The sequence below is a fragment of the Capricornis sumatraensis genome, chromosome 4 (genome assembly GCF_032405125.1).
Source record: "Capricornis sumatraensis isolate serow.1 chromosome 4, serow.2, whole genome shotgun sequence".
Classification (NCBI taxonomy): domain Eukaryota; kingdom Metazoa; phylum Chordata; class Mammalia; order Artiodactyla; family Bovidae; genus Capricornis; species Capricornis sumatraensis.
In genome coordinates, this window is record NC_091072.1 from 95,144,430 (window position 1) to 95,170,257 (window position 25,828).

Consider the following 25,828-nt stretch of genomic DNA (forward strand, 5'->3'; position numbering starts at 1 on the left):
CTCTGGTTTTCCCTTTGCTTCATCAGGGACTTGAGGAAAAATCTACTCCGGTGTCATAGAAATGTGCCTGGCTTAACCATTAAGTAGCCTGGGTTGAGCTGCAGAGCTCACAACACAGAAGTGTATTCTAACTTTAATGTCCTGGAAGGCCACTGCCAACTCATAAAAAGTATTTTTCTTTTCCTCCTTCCTTCAAAATTAGGTTTATGAGAGAGTGGGTGTTTGAAGGTAAAATTTGTTTTTTAATAATGTGTAGGGCGCTCCTTTGTTGACCTGCTTTTGGTGGTTTCTCCTCAGGCCTTTGCGGGGAGGAGCAGGTTTGGAAATGCCTCAGTTCAGTTCAGTCGCTCAGTCGTGTCCGACTCTTTGCGACCCCATGAATCGCAGCACGCCAGGCCTCCCTGTCCATCACCATCTCCTGGAGTTCACTCAGACTCACGTCCATCGAGTCTGTGATACCATCCAGCCATCTCATCCTGGGTCGTCCCCTTCTCCTCCTGCCCCCAATCCCTCCCAGCATCAGAGTCTTTTCCAATGAGTCAACTCTTCCCATGAGGTGGCCAAAGTACTGGAGCTTCAGCTTTAGCATCATTCCTTCCAAAGAAATCCCAGGGTTGATCTCCTTCAGAATGGACTGGTTGGATCTCCTTGCAGTCCAAGGGACCCTCAAGAGTCTTCTCCAACACCACAGTTCAAACACATCAATTCTTCGGCGCTCAGCCTTCTTCACAGTCCAACTCTCACATCCATACATGACCACAGGAAAAATCATAGCCTTGACTAGACGGACCTTAGTCGGCAAAGTAATGTCTCTGCTTTTGAATATACTATCTAGGTTGGTCATAACTTTTCTTCCAAGGAGTAAGCGTCTTTTAATTTCATGGCTGAAGTCACCATCTGCAGTGATTTTGGAGCCCCAAAAAATAAAGTCTGACACTGTTTCTACTGTTTCCCCATCTATTTCCCATGAAGTGATGGGACCAGATGCCATGATCTTCATTTTCTGAATGTTGAGCTTTAAGCCAACTTTTTCGCTCTCCTCTTTCACTTTCATCAAGAGGCTTTTTAGCTCCTCTTCACTTTCTGCCATAAGGATGGTGTCATCTGCATATCTGAGGTTATTGATATTTCTCCCGGCAATCTTGATTCCAGCTTGTGCTTCTTCCAGTTCAGCGTTTCTCATGATGTTCTCTGCATATAAGTTAAATAAGCAGGGTGACAATATACAGCCTTGAGGTACTCCTTTTCCTATTTGGAACCAGTCTGTTGTTCCATGTCCAGTTCGAACTGTTGCTTCCTGACCTGCATACAGATTTCTCAAGAGGCAGATCAGGTGGTCTGGTATTCCCATCTCTTTCAGAATTTTCCACAGTTTATTGTGATCCACACAGTCAAAGGCTTTGGCATAGTCAATAAAGCAGAAATAGATGTTTTTCTGGAACTCTCTTCCTATTTCCATGATCCAGCGGATGTTGGCAATTTGATCTCTGGTTCCTCTGCCTTTTCTAAAACCAGCTTGAACATCAGAGAGTTCACGGTTCACGTATTGCCGAAGTCTGGCTTGGAGAATTTTGAGCATTACTTTACTAACATGTGAGATGAGTGCAATTGTGTGGTAATTTGAGCATTCCCTAGCCATTCTTAATGTTTCTTTTTTTTCCCTTCCAACAGCCAGCTAGCTTTCTAGCTTTCCTGTTGCTAGGTTCTCTTTAGGTTTTGCAGGTTTTCTGCCCTTCTGATCTTCTGTAACAGGAAAACTCACTGTTGAATAAAATTCAGTCACTTCAGCTCTCTTGCTTCCTCTTGCACTTTTCATCCCCGCAAATCCCCCACGCCCAGCACCAAAGCCTCAAACTTGCTGTTCTGATGACATCTTTGCAGCCACCCCTCTTGAGATTCAGAATGTAACTTATCTTTAAAGGCCAAGCTTGCCTTTGAGGTTTTGCTTTATTTATGACAGTTGAGGGAAGTAGAATCCGAAGTCTGTCTTGTCTCCTTCTTTCTCCCCACCTCCCACGGTTCCCTTCTCAATCACTGATATTTATTTAGCTTATATTTTATAACCAGCATTCTTCTAGACACCAAGGGCATCTAGAAGTGAAAGATTTGATTTTATATCTGGGAGCGTTTGTAGTCACATTAGATGAACATAGAGATATACAGCATTTCGTTTAATACTCTGTGACATCAAATGAAAAGTTGATATCTGTCTGAAGGAGAGGATCAGTTAAAAAGAGTCAGAAACACCAGGCCAGAATATATAGTATTCACCTCTAGGAAAAAGCGAGTGCTCGTCAGGAAATGTAAACTAACAGAACTTGGTGGGGGATGCTGTGGACACGGGGAGATGTTCAGCAAAGTTGTTGTTCAGTCGCTCAGTCGTGTCTGACTCTTTGTGACCCCAGGGACTGCAGCCCTCAGGCCTCCCAGTCCATCACTATCTCCTGGAGTTTGCTCAGACTCATGCCCGTTGAGTCAATGATGCCATCCAACCATCTCAAGGGGAGATGATAAATTTCATCAAATACTGTAAGCTTCTTTGAAGGTTTCCTTTCCTCTTTGATCCTGGGCTTGCCTAGCACAGTTCATGGCTTGTGAGAAGGTGACCTCTGACTACAGGCCTCTGATCCATGCTGGCAGAGGCGGGTTTCCCCTGCGCCCCCTCCCCATTGTATCTCATCTCGGATCTCTCTTCGGAGTGAGAAGGCTGGTCCTCCTGTGTCCACCATGGAAAATGAACCCTCACTTCCCGAAGGACCAGAACCTTAGGGACTTCTTGAATGACTTCATTTCTGCTTTCCATCACCATTTTATAACAATGCCTACTGCCCCAGCTAAGTTTTGTCACTTATTATGTAGGTGGTGGCCTGATCCAGGATGACAGGTATGAAGAAGATAAGTGTCTTCTAAGTCTTGATGTCAGTGTCCTTCTTTCTTCCACAGCCTCCAGAAGCAGGGGAGTCAGCATTTCAGACTCATGCAAGAAGTCATTTCCATTGTTGGTATGGTTGCGGGAGACCTCCTAGGAACCAGAAACAAGGCAGTAGTGATGACCTTTTTACCTACAGGAACTGAATTCTGAACACAAGGAGGAAGATCTTAAAATTCTGTCCTATTTCATTTTCAGTGTGGCTATAGATTCCTTGCCACAGTGCAGAGTTTTTTGGAGGTTTGGTTGTTACTCAGAGAGAAAAAATAGCAATATTTTAACTTGTAAAACTGCCATACATCTTTCTAAAACATGGAGTAAATGGTTGGAAATACCACTCAGCTTGGCTTTGTTCATAAAAAGAACATATGGTGAAAAAGGAGGACAAATGCAGAGTTTATTTATAGTTTATGAACCCTAGTGGTTTTGAGAATTAGAATATTCGTGGTAAGTGGACTTCTAGTGGGGTTTGTGTGTGTGTGGTGGTGCTGGTGGTAAAGAGCCTGCCTGCCGTTGCAGGAGACAGAAGAGACGCAGGTGCGATCCGTGGGTCAGGAAGATCCCCTGGAGGAGGGCATGGCAACCCACTCCATTATTCTTGCCTTGAGAATCCCATGGACAGAGAAGCATGGCGGGCTAAGGTCCATTAGGTCGCAGAGAGTCAGACATGACTAAAGCAACAGCACCTGTGTGTTTTTAGAACAGGAGTTCCTCTAAGGAATGAGCATGTGATTCCACAAATAGCCAGCAGGTGGCAATATTAGGCAGTGATGTTTTTCTCCTTCCCCAGAGCCTAACAGATTGGCTCGTCCTCAGAATAAACCTATATCAGACCCAGATACTGAAACCATGCAGAATCTTATTATTTGTGACTGACACTATTAACACTGTGCTCAGAACCATGTTTTAGCCCAGTTAGGGGGAGCTGCCAGGGTCCTATTGAAACTCCCCAACATGCTCCCTTCTGATGTTTGATATTGCTTTCCTTTTGCAGTCTAAAATTGGTAGGAAACAAAGGATGATCCTGGAGTTGCATTATCTCTGGGACTTTCAAACCAAATTACAACGATCTTGAGCAGTATGTTTTCTTTCTTGCAGTTCTTTCCTCCTGAGTTAGTCTCGTTTCACACACATCTCTTTTTTTTCCCTTCATTGGTCTCATTCTTCCTTGCAACAAAAAGGAGCAAAGCACGATCCCAAGTCTTAAAAATTGAATCCATTCTTTGATTTAGAGATGAACCTTACTTAAATGTAATATTCAGATAGCCACAAAACGGGGTAAATCAGTTCTGTTAAGTAGAAAGTAGTCTTGAGAGGGACTCCTGATTGAGCAGATAAATCAGTTATCTTGTTAATTGAATCTTCTGAGTCACTTAAGTTGATCCTTTCAGATCATACTTGAAAAAAGAATGATAGTATGTGCTTGTGTTTTGCTGGTAATTTATTTCTAGATTTATGCCTGGAGGTTCATGACAGCTAAAATGGGGAAGCTGTTCCATATCGGTCTTTGTTTAGCAAAAAGCAGTGGGCACTTTTTCCGTGATTTCCTTGATCTTTTGAGAAAAATACCCGAAGGGAATGTATTCTTGAGGGATACATTTTTATGTGTTTTTTCTCCCACCTAGAGTGTGAGAAGCTTAAGGTGACTGGAAAAGTTGAGAGTTTGAAGAAATTAGGTTGTTAATTCAACAGTAAATACATCTTTATTGACTTCATTTATCATGTTTGATCCGGTAGTAAAAGAACCACTCAGCTGGTCCTTTAATGTTCCGTTCAGTACTAAGATTTTGTGATACATCTTTTTAAAGAGTAGTAGGTGGTGTAGGGAAAAAAATAAATGTGCTATTTTGGCTTCTGGGGGTGGGGGGAAGCAATTATTTTTAGAATCTGTTCTAGTTACACCCAGTTTTAGAGGAAGTAAAAAAGCATATTTTCATGTCAGTGAATCCTTCAGGGGGGATTAAGTCTGTGGAAATATATTTTTCAAATCCTTGTCACTGTGATCCCAGAGAGTACACATGTAATTAAAGTGTGTGCATGTGAGTCTGAGCACACACGCATATGTGTATTACCACACAAAGCCGGGAAGCGATGAAAGCATGGGCATCTTAGCAAAGCTGCTTGCATAAAAAATAGCTAGACTGTGGTCCACTGCTTCTGTGGAAATGTTGCCAGGTCTAGCATTCCTTATGCCAGGAGAACCACGGAGGGAAGACAGTGGAAACTTAGGGAAAGTTGAAAGAAATTATGAAATCAATTAGAAAAAAATACTGACTCACGTTATTAATGTAATAGCAAAGGTTTCACTGGGCAAGCTGACTGGAATGTTTCCCTTAAAATTAAAGGCAAATGTAGCAGATAATCTTAGTGTCAAACACTATCTTGATTTTTTTTCAAAGTATGAAATAATAATAATAATCAGAGTCTCTTGTGATGTAAACCGTGATACGAAAAGCACCTATGATGCAGAATAAACTTGTTTATCTGAATCCTGGAGGAATTGTTTGCTGTGGGCGACTCTTTCACGTGGACTTTGTATCTTTTGGATGGGAGCAGTGATTTAGTTTCTCAAGCATCGTTCACACTCCAGTTCACGTACAAAAATTGTTTTTCATTTAGACTTTAGGTATTCAAACAGATATTGATCCTGGATGTGAAAGGATGGTTTCTGTAACTAGAGCAGTTCTTCCCACTGTATTAAAATTAGTTGTGTTGGGTGTGGACTTTATATATCTGTTTCTGTATTAATTTGATGAAATATGTATCTATCATAGTATCAACTTTATCATTTATTTAAGTGCAAATAAATTGAATACGCCTACTCACAAACTCCTTTTGAGTAGGGCTGTTGGTTCTCTTTTGATGCATTCTTTAGGGGTTCAAGCTTCTGACATCGGAATGTTTTCTTTCTCCTCTTTCACTTTCTTATGACTGTCTTTCCCTGCTAACCTCCGTTCCCTCCTCCTCACCACTCTCCAGCTTCCCACCATTCCTGCTTGGGTTCAGATAGCCATTTGTTCTTGTCAATTGACTGCATTTCATTGGACACGTGGGTTCCTGCTTAATTATTATCTCAGTGAGCATTTATTCGCATTGTAAGCTTTTCATTTATGAACTGTGGAATACATCTCTCATATTCAGGCAGAGGTAACGATTTGGAAACTCAGGCATTTTATAATAGATTTCTTTTTTTGCCCATTTAATAGATATTTATTAAATTACCTTCTACTTGGTCCGATATGGGTGTTGAGGGTCTCGCAAAGAGGGAGAAAGATTTCTGCTCTCCATCATGGGATCTAGGCTGTGGGGAACATCCAGATGGTCTGCTAAGCCCCTCACCCACTCCATCTAATTTAATCCCGATGTCAGCCCTTTAAGCTAATTTATACGGAGTTTGTAAATAAGCTCTGAGAGTCCAGTATGGTCTTTGAAGGTGGTCTGCGTGCTTGACCCATCTGTGGCTCTTGATGCTGTCGTTCAGTCAGCCCCTAACTTTTCTTCACTTGCTTGTAAACCATCACATCCCATATACACTCATCCTACCCCTCCCATGGTTCCTCAGCCCTCCCCCCATGCTCCCCTCAACCCTGTCCTTAGTTCATCCCCAGGATATTAGGTTCTCCCAGGGCCTCTCTTTGTACTTTTTCTCTCCTTAGATTTTGACCGACACTCTGTCCTTAATCTGTTGGCAGAGCTCAGGCTCTTCCCCTGTTTCTGGTTTCTCGCTGGTGATTTATCTAACTGTTATTGCCACCTCCGGCCTCTGGAGCAGAGCAGTTGCTGAAAAATGCTGGGTTACTGAATTATCTCCCCCCTTTCCATCAGGAGGCTGGCGGCAGCAGCTGAGTTCTAATCCTGGGGGTTCCTGGGAATCACAAAAGGACTCTGACATTCGGTCCGCCCCCAGCACCCTCAGAGTCAGCCAGGGCACTGTTCCCTGCTCTTCTGTGCCCATCCTCCTTCCCCCTCCCTTGCCCTGACAGTAGGTGACGTGACGATGGGAGCTTTGGGCATTACTTTAGCTAATGTCCAGTTTATTTTCCTAATTCAACTCACATTTTTTCTGAAGTCACAGAACCCTGGCTTCTGTCACTGACACGGAATTTCACAAAGCCATCTGTCTTGAGGATGATGCCTGTCTGTCGATAGAAGTGTGGTTCTATTTTTATTTTTCTTGGGGAGACCTCTTTAAGTGGCAGGTAATAAATACTAGACTTTAGAGGAGAACCTGATTAGAATCCAAACTACAGCGGCAGGTTGTCTGCATCTGAACAGTCAGGTTAATAATATGGCTGTGAGGATGAGATGAGATTCTATTTGTAAAACAGAGGAGGTGCTCACTGAATGTTGCCTGTAACTGTTCGTGTGTGTCCCCCTTGTGAATCAGTGGCCTTAGGAAGAAGAAGTCAGATGAGAGTTCAGAAGCTTCTCCCTTTGATCAGTAAGACGGGGGTGGACTCCTACTAGAGTTGAGTTGAGGACACAGTCCTTCAAGTCACCTCTTTTATCTGGCTGTAAAGGAAATTATTTCTTGGAGACTTTGGACTTGAAAGTATTGATCAGATCCAAGCACTCGGTGTTATTAGCCTCTCTAATCTATTTTCCACATGGCAGCTCAAGCCGTCCATACAAAAACTAAATTTTCCATAAGCCACAATATGTATTGAATACGATTGGTTTGATTCTTCTCCTTTTTGTCTGATTATATCTGTTTGCCTTTCCTTGTTTCCTGTCTGTGGTCTGCAGATGGCCTGGGAGGTGACTGTCTGGTGCCAGTGTCCTCTCCAGAAGTGCTCATCAAGTGGTAGAAAAGCCAGTACCACAGATTTTCCTCTCCCTTCTTTGAAGCACATTCAGATTCTTAGGGCTGCCGTCAGGGAGTGAGGCTAAGAAAGCCTTTGATCCTGTACAATCCCACCTGTCCAGTTCCTGTAAGAAACCGCCAGGCTCTTCTATCCATGGAATTCTCCAGGCAAGAATAGTAGAGTGGGTAGCCATTCCCTTCTCCAGGGGATCTTCCTGACCCAGCGATAGAACCCACGTCTCCTGCATTGCAGGCAGATTCTTTACCATCTGAGCCACAAGGGAAGCCGTGTACAATCCAGCGCTGACTCTGTTTTCTTCTCTAGGACCTACAAATTGAGCGAGAGAGGAGTTCGTACAATATATCTGGTGGCTGCACAGCACTCATTGTGGTCTGCCTTCTGGGGAAGCTGTACGTGGCCAACGCTGGGGACAGCAGGTAAGCAGATGAGCCTTCTGGGTCTTTCTAAAGTCGAATGCCTTCCTTTATTTTTTTATGTTTAAAAAAAAAAAACTAAATGATTAGAAATAAAGCAATTCTGTTTGGGATTCGATATTGAGAAAGATAAGCCTTCTACATCTGGATAAAAATATATTTAAGAAGATTTGTCAGGCTGGTATGAAAAGGTGCAGGTTGCCTTCTCCTTACTTGCCTATAGCTCAGTATATGTGTGTGTGTGTGTGTATACACACACACACACACACACATATATATATGCTTGCGATTAACCTAAACTGGTAGTATCCAATTGTTTTTTGACTTTAGAACCTGATTTTCAATGAAAGCTTAGCAAAGGCTTTCATTTGCTAGGAGGAAGGAGAGGGATTTGAACGAAGTGGGTGTTTGGAAGGGACCCAGGAGGACTTCCCGGCTAGTTCCTCTTTGGCTCGGTGACTTTGCCTTGTCCCTTCCCAGAAGCCGGGGAGTTCCTCCTTTTATGCATGTGCCCCTACGGGCTGCCTTTTCCTCATCTCTGGGTTCAGCTGAGAGGAATTTGGGCCAACAGAAGATGACTTAACCCTTACTGTATCCAGTGTTACCAGCAATGATAGACTCATCTTTTTGTTTGATATTATTAATCTTTTATTTTTGACTCTGCTGGGTGTCCGCTGGGACGTGGGCTTTTCTCTAGCTGCGCCGGGTTGGGGCTGCTCTCTCACGGCAGCGTGCGGGCTTCTTGCAGTGGCTTCTCTTGCTGCGGAGCACGGACTCTACGGCATGCGGGCTCAGAAGCTCCTGCTCCACGGCTCTGTGGCACAGGCTCGAGAGTTGTGGCGCACAGGTTTAGTTGCTCCGAGGCATGTGGAATCTTCCCAGTTCAAGGATCAAACTCGTCTCTCCTGCACTGGCAGGCGGACTCTTCGTCACCGAGCCAGCAGGGACTCCTGTTCTAACCACCACTTAGAAAGCGTCTGTGTTTATTGATTTGGCCGTGCCGGGTCTTAGTTGCAGCATGTGGGATCTTACTCCCCTGAACAGGGATCATTATCTGGACCCCCTGCGTTGGAAACGCAAAGTCTTAGCCACTGGACCACCAGGGGAGCCCCCTAATCTTCTTTTAAATAACTGGTATGTGCTCACTTTAGGTTCAGCAACATCGGTTATTTAGTCTATACTAAATTATAGACCCTGTGAAAAGCCCTCTAATATGTATTACGCACGTCCGCCCCCTTAAGTAACAAAATATGTTGGCTTTCTAGTAGGACTTTTTGCTAAAGGCTGACTCCTGATTCTGAAAGCAGTCAAAGGCCTGGACGCTAATCATGAGTCTTGAGAAGATGGGTGATTTCCCCACTCGGGCTGTGGTCTAAGGATGCTGTCTTTCCTCCAGCCCCTTCCTCTGGGCCGCTTGCCTCTTCTCAGCTTTGCTGCTTGGGCTGGCTCTCCTTGAGATCAGTCTCCACCCCTCGCCTTCCCTGTTTCCATCAGGTTGCAGGGAAGACAGCCTCCTTCAGGCAATCAGGGAATTCCAGGAATTACAGAGCAGGAGAGCCTGAGGGCGTCTCCGGTCACCCTAGTTAAGCATCTTCACCCAGTCTTCCCACTGAAGATTCTGGAGACCAAAGGAGAGTGACCTGCCAAGACAGCAGTTTGGGGGATTTGAACATTGATGTTTTTTGAAGATCTGTTTATGTTTAAGGCTTATGTGAATTTCTTTTCTGCTCCGTAAGATATCTCAGTTTCAATGTAAAATTTTTCCAGGTAAATGGAAGTGAATATAAGATGCCATGTTTATCTCATGGCTTCTATTCCCTAAGTGGTCCTAGGAGGAGATAGACTTCAACTCCTGTGGATCAACTGACTGAAGGAAGGGGACCGGCTAGGAGCATTTCAGCTCAGGAAGGCATTGACCCCGCTGGACCTGCAGGGTCCAGGGAAGAAATGCTACAGCGGAGCTGGGAGAGGGGCCGCTGATGAAGGCCCCTGGGCAGGGGCCGCAGGAAAGAGTGAGAGGAAGCCGCTGACTTTCTCCTTCTTCCTATCCCCTTTCTCCTGCCAGGGCCTCCCGTTGGATGAGCCCAACTGGAAGCCACGTGACAAGGGGCCCAGGGAACTCGGGTCAGAGAGCTTGGTCAGCCAGGGCACAGACACAGGCGGGAACCGCAGCTCCAGGGTGGGGGCGAGTGGAAAATCACCAGTGCATCTCCTGCTCTTCTTTGCCTTCCCCAGGGCTGGAGTATCTTAAAAATAGGAATCCTCATCTCTGGGGCCTTTTAAGATGCACACGAAGGAGCTGGCACTGAGCCCTTATTCTGTTCTGGATCTTGAGCTTGTTGGAGAGAGACGAGGAGATCAGGGATCGATTTCTTTCTGTTCTGAGTAAAACTGCACTGATGATTCAGCTTTTGCACTCGTATTCACCGTTTTTTAGTCTGGATTTAGTTCCATGTTGTTAGAAATGAATTTGCCTTCCTGGCCCTTCCAGTGACGCAGGTGCTGGTGACTGAGTGCTGTGTTCCCATCCCCTCTTCCCAGGGAAGCATCTTTCATCAGCGGACCCCAGACTCGGAAGGTAACCCAGCTTCCACGCCCAGGATAGCTTTATGTTGGATTGTGCTTTTCAGAGAAGCAGGGCCTCCCCAACTCCCTGTTCTCACTTTTGAATGTCGTTTCCTTTGAAGCTCTGAACTCCTTGGTGGAGCCCCCTCCCTGAGCTCCCCACCCCACCCCACCCCCTCCTGACCAGCCAGAGCTTCAGCCCTGCTTCCCAGATGCTCAGTCCTCTGTCCAGGACCAGCCAATCCCACCTCTTCCCCTGGACTTTTGCCCCCCACTTTTAAGTGCCAGTTTCTAGACCCAGAGCTTGAGTTCCTCATCTCTAAAAATGGTGCTGTTGGGCCAAATGTTGATTTCTAACACTTCTGGCATTCTCAAGATGGCACGGTGAGGAGTGGCACTTGGGGAAAGCAAAGCCCCAAAGGCTGTTTTGGTTGGTTCATCTTTCTTGGAGTCCGTTTTTTAAATTTTCAAATGACTGTTTCTAAGCGTCCATAAAAGTATGGTGTTTTACAGGTTATTCCCAATAATTTGAAAAGTTTCACAGGTAGTTTTATCCTTATTAAAGCTGTAAAGCACTGACCCCCAAACACACAAATTATCTTATGAGAAAATAGCATCTCTAAAACCTAGTCAGCTTAATTTCGCTTGTAGTATTCTGGCCCCAGTACCCAGATATGAATTTGGAGTTCTATGGCTGATGGCTGGTTGGGTTTGCTGTTCACTTATGGGCTGTAGGTCACATAGAACCCTAAGAGCAATATGAGTTGGTATTGCAGCCACTGTCCAAATATAGCTAATATGACACTTATTTGTGTATTTTCAGCTCTAGTATAAACAATAGATATTTGATATCATCTTATGTAGCATCATTGCCTAGTTTATTCATTTGTTATACCTGTGTTTGAGTTCACAGGTATATTCAGTTATTCCCCAGAAACAGCAACTAAGTGAGTTTTTATCAGACCTGTGTGGATGTAGGTCCGTTACGGCTTATAGGCAAGGGGTCATGAATCCGAGAGCTCAATTTAAACAGATGATCAGGCCAACAGAGAATTCTGACAACAGAGCCCTGATTAGTTGCTGAGTTTTCTTATTTACTGCCAGATATTGGCTATCCATCTGTTTGGTTTAAATCTTGACAGTTTTGAGAGTGAAGCAAATCTTTGTCTTAGGTTCACTACCCCACAGTTATTTACTTTCAGGAAAAGAGAAGCTCTGCACTGGCTTGATTTGGAAAGTACTGGTGGTCCTGTATGCACGCTCAGTTGCCCAGTCATGTCCGCCGCTTTGTGACCCTATGGATGGTGGCCCGCCAGGCTCCTCTGTCTGTGGAATTTTCTAGGCAGGAGTATTGGAGTGGGTTGCCACTTCTTCCTCCAGGGGATCTTCCTGACCCAGGGATCAAAGCCAGGTCTCCTGTGCCTCCTGCGTTGGCAGGTGGATTCTTTACCATTAAGCCACCAGTACTGGTGGTCAGTGACTGTTTTTCAAGCTGCTTTGTGAGCTGTGCATCCGCTGACTTACTGTCAGGCACAATGTGTGCTTGAGGCTTGTATTCAGGAGCAGCTGGTGTTATATGTGGCTTTACTGGTTTCTGAGTCAGTGCCCACCCTCTGTGTGGGATGGTCCACAGTGATGCCAGGTGATAACTGCCTGGAACAGCCTTGCCCTTCCCTCCACATCCAAGCTAACCCCACACCAGAGGCTCGTGGGATGACTACTTGATGCACGCCAGTTGATTTATTTTTCCCAGTTGAAAGCACCTAGGGGATCATAAGGGACTAGGAAAGAAGCAGCTGCTGGGCGGATTTTTCACTTCCAGCAAAATTGAACTTGGGGGCATGCAAATGTCATGCAAAGCAATATGCAAACTATCCCCCATTGTGTTTGAGTCACGCGCTCCTTAGGGCTGCAAGTGATTCTTCAGTTTAGAAGATGTTTGACTCCATTTTGGGAGATAATTTCTTTTTTATTTCTAGAGCACTAAGGCAATGAGGAGACAAAATCATTACCACTTACTTCAAACAGTGTCTAAAGGTTTGGCAACTGAGAGTAGGTGAACTCACTCAGAGTAAAGAAGACCGTTCAATATTTGTGAAATTCATGATTCCACTCTGGCCAGATTTAAGTAACAGCAGGAATAAGATAGTCAATAAGTGCTAGGCACGTGTTTTTTGTGGGGTTCCTTTTTTTTGTTTGTTTTTGGCTTTGCTGGATCTTTGCTGTTCCGCACGGGCTTCCTCTAGTTGTAGCGAGTGGGGGCTGCTCTTCAGAGCAGTGTCTGGGCTTCCCGGCACTGTGGCTTGTCTTGTTACAGCGCATGGGCCCTGGAGCACTCAAGCGTCAGTAGTTGTGGCTCACTGGCCTCATTCCTCAGCAGCACGTGGGCTCTTCAGGACCAGGGGTCGAACCTGTGTCCCCTGCATTGTCAGCTGAATTCTTAGCCACTGCACCACCAGGGAAGTCCCTAGGCATATGTTAAATAAGAGAGAATCATAGTTAGTTCTGTCAGCAATATCGGATAAATATACTGAAGCACACTGAGGTGAAGGGAATTACCCAAGGTCCCACAGCTACCAAGGAGCTGGACAACCATCACGCCCATCACTTGAAATAGGGGAACCGAGTTCTCAGTGTGCTATACCCCGGAATGTCCAATCCATGCCAAGACTCACACGGTGTTCTTGTTTTTCATATTTTAACATCCCTGAAATCAATAGTTTCTAACACATTTTTTCTTTTCTATTGCATGTAAAATCATGGCATACCTTATGATCAGTGGCATCTTTAATTTCACCTAAAATGGTTTATACCATATAGTTGAGTGGATGCTTGCATTTAGAAGCTATTTCAAATGCATGGACATAAAGAAGCATGTAAGCTTTGGGTGGTCCAGTTTATTCGTTTGTGATCTGGGGAATGCCCCTTCCTCAGACTGAGGACTGTCATTCCCTTCCAAAGGTCCCAGGGTTCTCCAAGAGTATGTTCACCTGTGTGTTTTCATTTTGATGGTAATCAGAGTAACACCAGCATTTTCCAGATCTTCTGGATGCTTGCCTTATAAATGGTAACTGCCGTGAATTCAGACCTCCATTTTATCATGCTTATAATTCCTCTGTCAGTCAAGGGGATGGCAGAGTTTTTCAAGATGAGTGACAGGCTCCGAGGAATACCAGGTCATCTTTTTGAAGATTCTCCAAGGAGAGGGTTGAATGTGTCCATGGAGCAGCTCTGTATAACAAGCAGTCCACAGATTGTCCTTGAAACAAAGCCTGTTGTCCCACCAGGATGGTTTTCTTTCATTTCTCTTGCCCTCATTTTTAATTTTCCAGGATTACCCTTCTGTAAGTTAAAGCTTCCCATATGCATTTAGAGGTGAATTCCTCTGGCAAATATGAATTTTCTTGAGGATGGGAACTAGATATTAAACAAGACTTACATTTCTAGATTCAAAACCAATTACACATCTTAGACTTCTCCCCTTTAGTAGTGATAAGATGAAACTATGTAACTGCTTCCAACCCAGGGGGATGCAAAGAACTGTTCATTCCATTTTATATTTGTGGATATCAATGGCCGGTACAGAACCTTCCCAAATTGCTTATTGCTAACAAGTGGTTCATCTATCCAGACCTGCCAGAGAGCTGATTCTTTGATAGTAGCCTTCCTCTGTGTTTAAAATAAATTTGATCTTCTTCCATCGGCCTGCATGAAGCTTGCCACAGCTCTCACTTTCTTTGACAAATGTCTGAAAAGTAGAATAGAGAGAAAACCTAATTTGTCCCATTTTCTGCTATGAAAGTTGTGCTGTTTAGAGCTTTTCCTGCGTGCCTTCCCCTATCTTTTTATCATGTATTTGCATCATCCCTTAGCTATACCTACAATCTAGAAAGAAAATTCAGTTCAGTTCAGTTCAGTTCGGTTCAGTTGCTCGGTCGTGTCCGACTCTTTGCAACCCCATGAATCACAGCACGCCAGGCCTCCCTGTCTATCACCAACTCCCGGAGTTCACTCAAATTCATATCCATCAAGTCGGTGATGCCATCCAGCCATCTCATCCTCGGTCGTCCCCTTCTCCTCCTGCCCCCAATCCCTCCCAGCATCAGAATCTTTTCCAATGAGTCAACTCTTTGCATGAGGTGGCCAACGTATTGGAGTTTCAGCTTCAACATCAGTCCTTCCAGGGAACACCCAGGACTGATCTCCTTTAGGATGGACTGGTTGGATCTCCTTGCAGTCCAAGGGACTCTCAAGAGTCTTCTCCAACACCACAGTTCAAAAGCATCACTTCTTCGGCGCTCAGCTTTCTTCACAGTCCAACTCTCACATCCATACATGACCACTGGGAAAACCATAGCCTTGACTAGACAGACCTTTGTTGGTAAAGTAACGTCTCTGCTTTTGAATATGCTATCTAGTTTGGTCATAACTTTCCTTCCAAGGAGTAAGCGTCTTTTAATTTCATGGCTGCAATCACCATCTGCAATGATTTTGGAGCCCAGAAAAATAAAGTCAGCCACTGTTTCCACTGTTTCCACTGTTTCCCCATCTATTTCCCATGAAGTGACTATTAGATGGTCACAAATACACACAAAGACACGGAGACCACATGATGGCTCAAAACAGTCTTTACTTTTCCTATCAAGCCACTTTCTGTCCACACAGAGGGCACCAAAGGGGCCCCTCTCTCTCTGGATTTCCTCCTTGTTTCCTCCTCTTGGATTTTCTTCTGACCCTCTCCTTGGTACCTCTGGCCGTAAATCAGTGGTTATCAAAGCATGGTCCCCAAACCAGGAGCAATAGCAACTGTCACCTTATGAGAAAAGCAAATTTTAGGGCTCTACCTCTGATCTACTAAATCAGAAGCCCAGGGGGTGGGGCTCTGCTGTGTGTTGGAACATCCTTCCAGGCAGTTCTGCTGTATGGAAGGACTGCTGCCTTTAAGTCAACCTCTGGGCATTCAGATGCCCAGGAAGGAGCCAGCATATTCTCAGGGATAAAAACAATAGCTTTCCCGGCCTGAGGCTAAAGCATCAAACTTTGAGTGCCGTTCAGCATCTGGCAGCCTCTCTGTGGTCACTGAGCACAGGAGAGGAGCTTCTCTGGGGATGTTTCCCCTGGTGCTCTCTGACATGGCTCCCTCTCTGCCAGCTGTCTGTGGATTCCTTCTTGCCAGCCTGCCATTCTGAAACTTAGGTCTGTTTCTTCAAAAAGTGGGAGTTGGGTGAGGATTTCTTGCATGATCTAGCTCCTCGTCTCAGTCCCACCCTATATGCATCGAAGTAGGGCTCCCTTATCTGAAATGGATCAGATGTGGCTCCTGTGTGGCCTTTTGGTCTCTTGTTGTTGGGCCTCTGGGAGGCTGTAGTTCTGGCTGTGGTTCCCCATCCCAACCAAGGATGCCCTTATCAGCTTCCCTGTGATCCTAGCCCACCCAGGGGCTGGTCTTGGGAGTCTCATGGAGGATTTGCCCTTAGAGATGTTGGCATGAGGTGACTGTGATCAAGACAGTGACCTTATCTATCCCTGGGGCTGAAATAGGAAGCACTGGGACAGTGACGGGAAGGAACTTTCCAGTGGAACCCTGAGCCTTGATCTTTGGCCGCTCTCAGTTCAGTTCAGTCGCTCAGTTGTGTCCGACTCTGTGACCCCATGAATCGCAGCACCCCAGGCCTCCCTGTCCATCACCAACTCCTGGAGTTTACCCAAACTCATGTGCCTCAAGTCAGTGATGCCGTCCAGCCATCTCATCCTCTGTCGTCCCCTTCTCCTCCTGCCCCCAATCCCTCCCAGCATCAGAGTCTTTTCCAATGAGTCAACTCTCCGCATGAGGTGGACAAAGTACTGGAGTTTCAGCTTTAGTATCATTCCTTCTAATGAACACTCAGGACTAGTCTCCTTTAGGATGGACTGGTTGGATCTCCTTGCAGTCCAAGGGACTCACAAGAGTCTTCTCCAACACCACAGTTCAAAAGCATCAATTCTTCAGCGCTCAGCTTTCTTCACAGTCCAACTTTCACATCCATAGATGACCACTGGAAAAACCATAGCCTTGACTAGATGGACCTTTGCTGGCAAAGTAATGTTTCTGCTTTTGAATATGCTGTCTAGGTTGGTCATAATTTTCCTTCCAAGGACTAAGCGTCTTTTAATTTCATGGCTGCAATCACCATCTGCAGTGATTTTGGAGCCCCCAAATATAAAGTCAGCCACTGTTTCCCCATCTATTTCCCATGAAGTGATGGGACCAAATGCCATGATCTTAGTTTTCTGAATGTTGAGCTTTAAGCCAACTTTTTCACTCCTTTTTCACTTTCATCAAGAGGCTTTTTTGTTCCTCTTCACTTTCTGCCATAAGGGTGGTGTCATCTGCATATCTGAGGTGATTGATATTTCTCTGGGGAATCTTGATTCCAGCTTGTGCTTCTTCCAGCCCAGCATTTCTCATGATGTACTCTGCATAGAAGTTAAATAAGCAAGGTGACAATATACAGCCTTGACGTACTCCTTTTCCTATTTGGAACCAGTCTGTTGTTCCATGTCCAGTTCTAACTGTTGCTTCCTGACCTGCATGTAGGTTTCTCAAGAGGCAGGTCAGGTGGTCTGGTATTCCCATCTCTTTCAGAATTTCCAATACCTATTGATCTACTTTGCTGATGCTGTGAAACCAAGTAAGATAAACTTGCTGTTCAGTCATTTTCCAACTCTTTGCAGCCCCTTGGACTGCAGCATACCAGTCTCCAGTCTATCTCCCAGAGTTTGCACAAATTCATGTCCATTGAGTCAGTGATGCTATTAACCATCTCATCCTCTGCTGCCCCCTTCTCCTTTTTCCTTCTGTCTTTCCCAGCATCAGGGTCTTTTCCAGTGAGTCAGCTCTTTGCGACAGGTGGCCAAAGTATTGGAGCTTCAGCTTTAGCATCAGTCCTTTCAGTGAATATTCAGGGTAGATTTCCTTTAGCATTGACTGGGTTTGATCTCCTTGCTGTCCAAGGGACTCTCAAGAGTCTTCTCCAGCACCACAGTTTGAAAGCATCAATTCTTTAGCGCTCATCCTTCTTCATGGTCCAATTCTCACATCCATACATGACTATGGAAAACCATCGCTTTGACTGTACAGACCTTCGTCAGCAAAATGATGTCTTTGCTTTTTAATACACTGTCTAGGTTGAACTGACAAGATTCAAAAAGACCTTTCATGCCTGGGAAGGTGGGCTAAACCTAACCAGGTGAAGCTTAAGCTTACCATGGTCCAGGTAAAGTGTGACATGTATGGCAGGGAGGGAACTAGCAGAATCAGGAAAGAAGCTTATCAGTGGTTTTAGTTTATCGTGGCTAAAAAAAAAAGATATGCTTATACCTGTGGCTGATTCATGTTGATGTATGGCAGAGACCAATACAATATTGTAAAGTAATTACCTGCCAAGAAAAAAAGAAACAATGGTGGTCCAGTGGTTAATACTGTGTGCTTCCAATGCAGAGTGTGTAGGTTTGTTCCCTGGTTGGAGAACTGAGATCCCGTATGCTACAGGCACTGCAAAAAAAAAAAAAAAAATGTATTTCAGTGGATGGTAAATTCAGACTGGTCAGTAGTGTGATATAAACCCCAGAACCTAATGTAATCCTGGGCGACAGCATTCAAAATGTAAGGCAAACAATAGCTAATGTTTGGGGTTGTCTTACTTTGCCCTATGCACTGTTTCTAATTTTAGGGCTTTGTGTGAATAACTCAGCTCATCCTCACATCAGCTCTTTTGGGAAACGACTATTATTTGTCTCCTTTTACACATGAAGTTCCTCTCTATGTGACACAGTTCAACCGGGGTATGAATGACCAAGAACTCTCCAAAGAGAAACCCAAGTGGTGAAGGCGTTGGAAGGATGAGAAAAACAAACAGATTAACACAATGTTGTAAATCAAGTATGCTGCTGCTGCTGCTGCTGCTAAGTCGCTTCAGTCGTGTCCAACTCTGCGATCCCATAGACGGCAGCCCACCAGGCTCCCCCGTCCCTGGGATAGTTCAGTAAAATTAAAATGAAAGAAAAAACTCAAATGAACTAGGGTTTTTTTAGCTACATGAAAATATTAGTTGTGTTGCTATGAAAGAGATCTTTAGATATTTGTCAAATATGGGAGAGTAACGAGGCTCGCTCTTCATGAGTCTGGGACAGAGGTGACCACCCCAGGAGGGCAGGCTGGTGGTTAAGAGTGGAGACTCAGGCTGCCTAGGTTGAACCTTGGCTCTGCTGCTGCTCAGTTGCTTCAGTCATGTCCGAGTCTGTGAGACCCCAGAGACGGCAGCCCACCAGGCTCCCCCGTCCCTGGGATTCTCCAGGCAAGAACACTGGAGTGGGTTGCCATTTCCTTCTCCAATGGATGAAAGTGAAAAGTGAAAGTGAAGTTGCTCAGTCGTGTCTGACTCTTAGCGACCCCATGGACTGCAGCCTACCAGGATCCTCTGTCCATGGGATTTTCCAGGCAAGAGTACTGGAGTGGGGCGCCATTGCCTTGGCTCTGCTACTTCTGGTTATATCTGACCTTGGTTCAAGCTCATGTTTTCCGTGCCTCAGCTTGAAAAGTGAAAGTGATGTTGCTCAGTCACGTCCGACTCTTTGCAATCCCATGGGCTGTAGCCTACCACGCTCCACTGTCCACGGGATTTTCCAGGCAAGAGTCCTAGAGTGGGCTGCCACTTCCTTCTCCGGAGGATCTTCCCTACCCAGGGATCGAAGCCAGGTCTCCCGCATTGTAGGCAGATGCTTTACTGTCTGAGCCACTAGGGAAGTCTTGGAAAGTTTTTTTTTTTTTTTTTTTAAAGTAAAAGTATTAGTCACTCAGTCATGTCTGACTCTTTGCAACCCCATGGACTATAATATAGCCCACCGGGCTCCTCTGTCTATGGGATTCTCCAGGCAAGAATACTGGAATGGGTAGCCTTTCCCTTCTCCAGGGGATCTTCCTGACCCAGGGATCAAACCTGGGTCTCCTTCATTGCAGTCTGAGCCAGAAGATGATGAGAGTAGCCACTGCCCAGGTGAGGAAAGGAGCAAATGAGTGGGAAGCTTTTAGCACAGGATGAGGGCCATGGGAACTGCTCATTAATAGTGAACTGCTAATTTTTTTTTAATATTTGTTGTTGTTTATTTATTTGGCTGTGTTGGGTCTTAGTTTTGGATGTGTGGGCTTCTCTCTAGTTGTGGCACATGGGCTTAATTGCCCCATTGCGTGTGGAATTTTAGTTCCCTGACCGGAGATCAAACCCACATCCCCTGCATTTCAAGGCAGATTCTTAATCACTGGACCACCAGTGAAGTCCTGTGAACTGCTATTGTCATCATGCTCAGTATAAGTTCAGTGAGTGAGAACTGTCCAGAGATACAGTGAGCTGGCACAGAAAACAGGAGGTTCTCTCTTAAGGAACTTATTTGTGCATCATGGTATAACTACCTAGCGAGAATGTTGGACCAAGTGATTTGATTTTTCACTGTCTCCATTAAGCACCAGGTTTAAAACACTGTAACTATTTTCATTTTTCCTTCCTTTCATAAGAGTTTAATCTCACACTTTGTGTAAGGAAAGGTACAAGTATTTCCTGCTGTATCATGGTCTATCAGGTAGGCTGACTGCAGAAACAGTCAGGCCCCTGGAGAAGCAGCGGCTTGGTCTCTTTCAGATATTCAGGGACCTGGGATTAAGGAGACTCTGTCACTTCCACACTTGGTTTCCAAGATCCCCTAGGTCATCTCTCCAGCAAGGGGCCACTCAAGGAGCCGTATTATGGCCCAGCCCTGCAAGGGGGACACGTCTCATCTGCATGCCTTCCATTGGCTAGAATTGAAGACCATGGCCATTCTGAGAAGACTGTTGGGGGATGCAGTCTTCTATAAGTTATGTCTTCAGGCCCAGGAGAATTTATTTTGATCAACATTTGGTAGTTTCAGCCACCATTGGATGTTGAGAAGGGAATTAATGTTAGGTTCAATAAGTGATGTTGTCTTTATGCGTGGTGGTTACATTTTTTTTCCCATGGACCCCTTGGAGCTGCAACTCGGATATTATTATCTTTAAAGTCCACAAATCAGTGATCTCTTTTGTTCCTTTAATTTTTGTCATTGACAGTTTTAGAAGAGATTCAGTAAGTTCAGCCTAAATTGTCAGTGAAGAAAAAGCTGTCTTACTGTGATCCACTTTGATCTTAGAGTAAGAACACATATGAATAACGAAAAAGCCTACAAGTAAACAGCATACCAAATATTTGTCTTTAGAAAGTTCATCATAGAAAGCAATACTCATTTTATGCCAGAGAAGAAAGATATAGTAACCAGGTAGGATATCACTGTACTGATATCTCAACACCTTCTGTTCCTTTGAGATTATTTTTGAAATTGTCACAGTTATGTTGTCGAGGTTTTTAAGTGACATACCAGTTCAGTTTGCTAGTTTAGCTTCTTTCCACTCTCAAACTGCAGTTCAGTGTGTGTTTTGTTTGAGCATATTTCCTCTCCTTCATGTCATCCTTAATGGAGTTGAAATAATAACTACAGATGGATCATTTATAAATATGTCTCAATCTATCTTAAGTTTATTTATGTTAAGCTTGTACAACTCATTGTGTATGTATTACACAGTCAGAGCCCCAAAGTAATGCTGAGGTATAAATTAAATAAAATGTCATGGAAGAAGCACCATTCAATGAGCATTTGGATGCCTGCATGTGCCAGGCATGTGTCGGGGAAACAGTGAATGAAAAAGTCCCCATCTTCAGAGCACTTAACAGCAGTTGTGTGGTGTGGGAGGGCAGGGAGTCAGGTCTCCATTTACAGTGCAGGTGTTGGGATAAGCCCTCAGCTTTCGCGAGTGGAGGCTGCCTTGGGTTGAAAGGGCACACATGGGATTATGTTCTTTGACTTGGAGAATGACAGTGACATGAGGGCATACTGCATCAACAAGGATGCTTCCCAGGTCAAAATCCACTACTACGGAGTTCTGTAGGTGGACCACTTGCTTTATTATTTCAAGGGGTAACTGTTGTGTTTGTGAACAGAGCTTGAAAAGTTGGTTGGCAGTGGAGTCATTTGTAGAATGGCTGTTTTTTTGGTGGGCCCACCCTCATTTTTGTGAATTGTGAGCCTCATTGAAATGTCGTTAGCAGGAAATGGTATATGAACATTTTTCATGTGTTAAGACAGGGTATTGATATTCACGGAGCAGTCTCTCTTGGGGTGCAGCGTGTGGTTATCTGGTAGGTAGTTGGCTCTGGAGAGTCCACTGGACAACGCAGTCACTTAACCTTCAACTTTGCCCTCTTTTACCGGCAAGTTGATAGACTCCTCAGGAGCAAAGGTGGTTTAGCTGTTAGTGACAAGAAGAAAAGAAGGGAGGTGTCAGCCTCTGGAAATGAGCCCGTCTCATGGTGGCCCTGAACAGTGAAATGAGATGAGCCTGGGATACTGGGGTTTATAAGAGCCAGACCTCACCCCTAGAGATGACATCTCAGCCTTCCTGTCGTATAAGGGACTGGTCCCCACTCGTCAGGACCCCATGCAAATCAGAGGTACTGTGTGTAAGGTACGTGGACTGAGCTTGGCAGGTGGCCCTTCCTCCATTCTGCACACCTGTGTTGAGTCCCAGCCTCATGGAGGTGTCTGGATTGTCGTGGGCGTAAACATAACGCCCTGCCCTCATGGAGCTTACAGGCTATTTGGCAACATAGATAATAAGCAAGGCAGAGAAGTGAAATGTTGAATACACTGGAGTGTGATGACTGCTGGAGAGAAAAATAGGATGAGGGAAGGACTCAGTAGCTACAGCTTGGGTTGCAGTTTCAGATGGGGAACGAAAGCATTACTAAGGAGAGGGTTTTGGGGTAAAGGTCTGCAGGAGGCATGAACCACATGGATACCCGGGGAGTGCATCCTGGCAGACACAATAGCAAAGGCCTTGAGCCAGGAACGTGCCTTTAATAGTTGAGGACTAGAGAGAAATGGTCCAAAGAGGTGGGTAGGGATGAGGCAGGGAGGTGTGGGCAGGGCCCAGGCACACACAGCAGCAGCTGGTCACAGCCATGAGGAGGTCTTTGCACAAGCTGCTCCCTCTTGTTTGACTCTGCAAATAACTGAGCCATCTCCCAGCTGTGGTTTTGTTGGAATATTTCATGTATGTATGTATTCGGCTGCGCTAGGTCTTAGTTGCGGCACTCAGGAATCTTTAATCTTCATTGCAGCATGCGGGATCTTAGGTTGCAGCTTGTGAACTCTTAATTGCCATCTGTGGGATCCACTTCCCTGACCAGGGATTGAACCTGGGTCCCCTGCATTGGGAACATGGAGTCTTAGCCACTAGACCATCAGGGAAGTCCCCCGGCTCTAGTTTTAGAACCTTCATTCCATTTTGTGCACAAAACCCTAAGTAGTTCTGTATGTTCATAAGCACTGGATCTATGCCAGGCCTTAGAGACCGACTTCTAGAGTGGTTTGGGGTTTTAGTCACTAAGTCATGTCCGACTCTTAAGACCCCATGGACTGTAGTTCATCAGGCTTCTCTGTCCGTGGCATTTCCCAAGCCAGAATACTGGACTGGGTTGCCATTTTCTCCTCCAGGGGATCTTCCTGACCCAGGGATTGAACCCATGTCTCCTATATTGTAGGAGGATTCTTTACTGTCTGAACCAAATGCCCCTCTAAAGTAGTTTACGCTCCTTTTCTAAAAAAGCAATGGAACCATTGTGTGTGTTTCCAATATATAAAAACAGCTAAAGGAGGGAGCCATTCCAGCTGATGTTTGGAACCAGATTAACGGCTCACACCAGCTCCCTTTTCCCAAGGTGGTGCCCGGGGCTGTTCTGTGGGACACGAAAGCCACTCAAACCTGGTCTGCAGGTTAATGACTGGACCAGAGAGGTTAAACTTGCTTGCACATCAGAATCACCTGGGGAAAATTTCCCCCCTTTTTATTTGCATTTCTTTCAACATTTTACTATGATTATGAAAATTTAAAAAGAAACAGAAAAACTGAGAGACTCGCCATGCCCTCCTGTATGCCTACTACTTAAATTCTGCAGTTGCCATCATAGCATTTTCATCAGATATCTGTACATCTGCCTGTCTCTCTGTCAATCCAGTGTAGACATCTGTGTACCCTCCTGGGAGATTTTCTTTTTTCTTTTTTTTATTAATAAATAAAAATTGTCGGTTCTCTATTTTTAGGTTTACTGATTCAGAATCATTGAAGGTGGGGCCACGAGTCTTTATTTTAAAAGCACTCCAGTTGATTCCGACGTAACCACTCTGGGAACCACTGTTGTTGTTCAGCTGCTAAGTTGTGTCCAACTCTTTGTGACTCCATGGACTGCAGCATGCCAGGCCTCCCTGTCCCTCACCATCTCCTGGAGTTTGCCCAAGTTCATGTTCATTGAGTTGGTGATGCCATTCAACCATCTCATCCTCGCCGCCCTCTTCTTCTTTTGCCTTCAGTCTTTCCCAGGATCAGGGTCTTTTCTAATGAGTTGGCTCTTTACATCAGGTGGCCAAAGTATTGGCGCTTTCAGCTTCAGCATCAGTCCTTCCAGGGAATAGTCAGGATTGATACCCTTTAGGATTGACTGATTTGATCTCCTTGCAGGCCAAGGGACTCTTAAGAGTCTTCTTCGGCACCACAGTTCGAAAGCATCAGTTCTTTGGTGCTCAGCCTTCTTTATGGTCCAGCTGTCATGCTGGGAACCACTGGTCTACCCTAAATCCTTTTTTTTTTTTTTTTTTTTTTGCTGATAAGCAAAATGAGGTCCAGAGACACTGCCTTTCTCAAGTTCTCATGGGTAGCCAGTGGCGGGATAGAATTAGAACTCAGGTTTTGTGGGGCCCCACCTTATTTTTGGTGTCTACTCAGTAAAATGAGCCCTTTGTAAAATCAAATATCCCTGCCTTACTATTCCTATCCATGAGTGGTTTGCTGAGCCGCTAGTTATTTTAGGGAATTGTGAAGAATACTTTGTTTTCTTGTTGGTTGAAATTTAAGGCATTATTGAGATAAAAGAACCTAAATGTCTCACGTTGCCCTGAGCTGCCTCAGTGAGGCTGGAGAATGGGTACTGGGCTGGAGCCAAAGGCAGGAATAGAAGCTGTGGCCTGTCCCAAACCATGAAATTGTCCAAAATTCACATGACTCTATGAGTCTCAGTTCCCTGCTTTGAAAACAAGCATTTAAAAAGATCTTGTTAACTGATCTCAGAGATGTCTTCTAGCTCTGATATTTGTGACCGTTAAATTAGCATCCAGCCAGATACTGACCTAACGAGTCAGCCCCCTGCACTCCTGAGGCCCTGATCCATCCTCCTCCACCTTGCTGGCTTAGATGCCAGAAGGCAGACAAGACACCTCAAAGCTTTCCAGTTGCCACCTCTGCCAGCCCTGCTGGGACCCCTGAGAATCACCCTGCAGGGGTTCCCCCAGATCCCAGGCTCCTGTCAGCTTCGAGACTATCCAGTGCTGACCTCCACGTCCTTCAGGGCTTCAGCAGTCCTGATTCCTGAGTCTAGCACCATATCTGCCCCCGAGAGAGCAACCCTGAGTGGTTTTCAAAGCTTAACTTGCCTCTTATTCTGAACTAGCAGCTCCCAGGCGACGGCAGGCAGCCTGTGGGCCTGGGTGGTGGGCACCACCTTTCCCTTAGTGTGTGCTCTGCCCTTCAAACCAGGGCAGACTGTCCTGTGGAGCTCTGTTTCAGTACTGCCCACCCCGAGGGCCACCCTCTTGTGCTGTCGCCGCTGCCAGCATCACTGCATTGTTACTCGTGCGGTTACCCCCACCGTTAAGATGACCACCATCACTGCTACCGCCAGCGTTGCCGTGTGGGCACGCTCAATCCTGTGTCCAGCTCTGAGACCCCGTGGGTTGTAGCCCGCCAGGCTCCTCTGTCCATGAGACTTTCCGTGCCGGAATACTGAAGTGGGGTGCCGTTTCCTCTCCAGGGATCTTCCTAACCCAGGGATTGAACCCGTGTCTCCTGCATCTCCTGCATTGGCAGGCAGATTCTTCACCACTGAGCCACCTGGGAAGGCCTCCGCTTGTACTGTACCACTGCTGCTGGGAGCTGCGAC

At 45.4% G+C, this 25,828-nt stretch overlaps 1 protein-coding gene across 1 annotated transcript in view; it reads left to right on the forward strand.

The window, feature by feature from the left end:
* Positions 1 to 25,828, forward strand: part of PPM1H (protein phosphatase, Mg2+/Mn2+ dependent 1H) — a 293,423-nt gene that overhangs the window by 139,172 nt on the left and 128,423 nt on the right. The window contains exon 4 of the mRNA XM_068971237.1: positions 8,059 to 8,171. Within this exon, the coding sequence (XP_068827338.1) occupies positions 8,059 to 8,171 (113 nt within the window). The remainder of the gene's footprint in view (positions 1 to 8,058; positions 8,172 to 25,828) is intronic.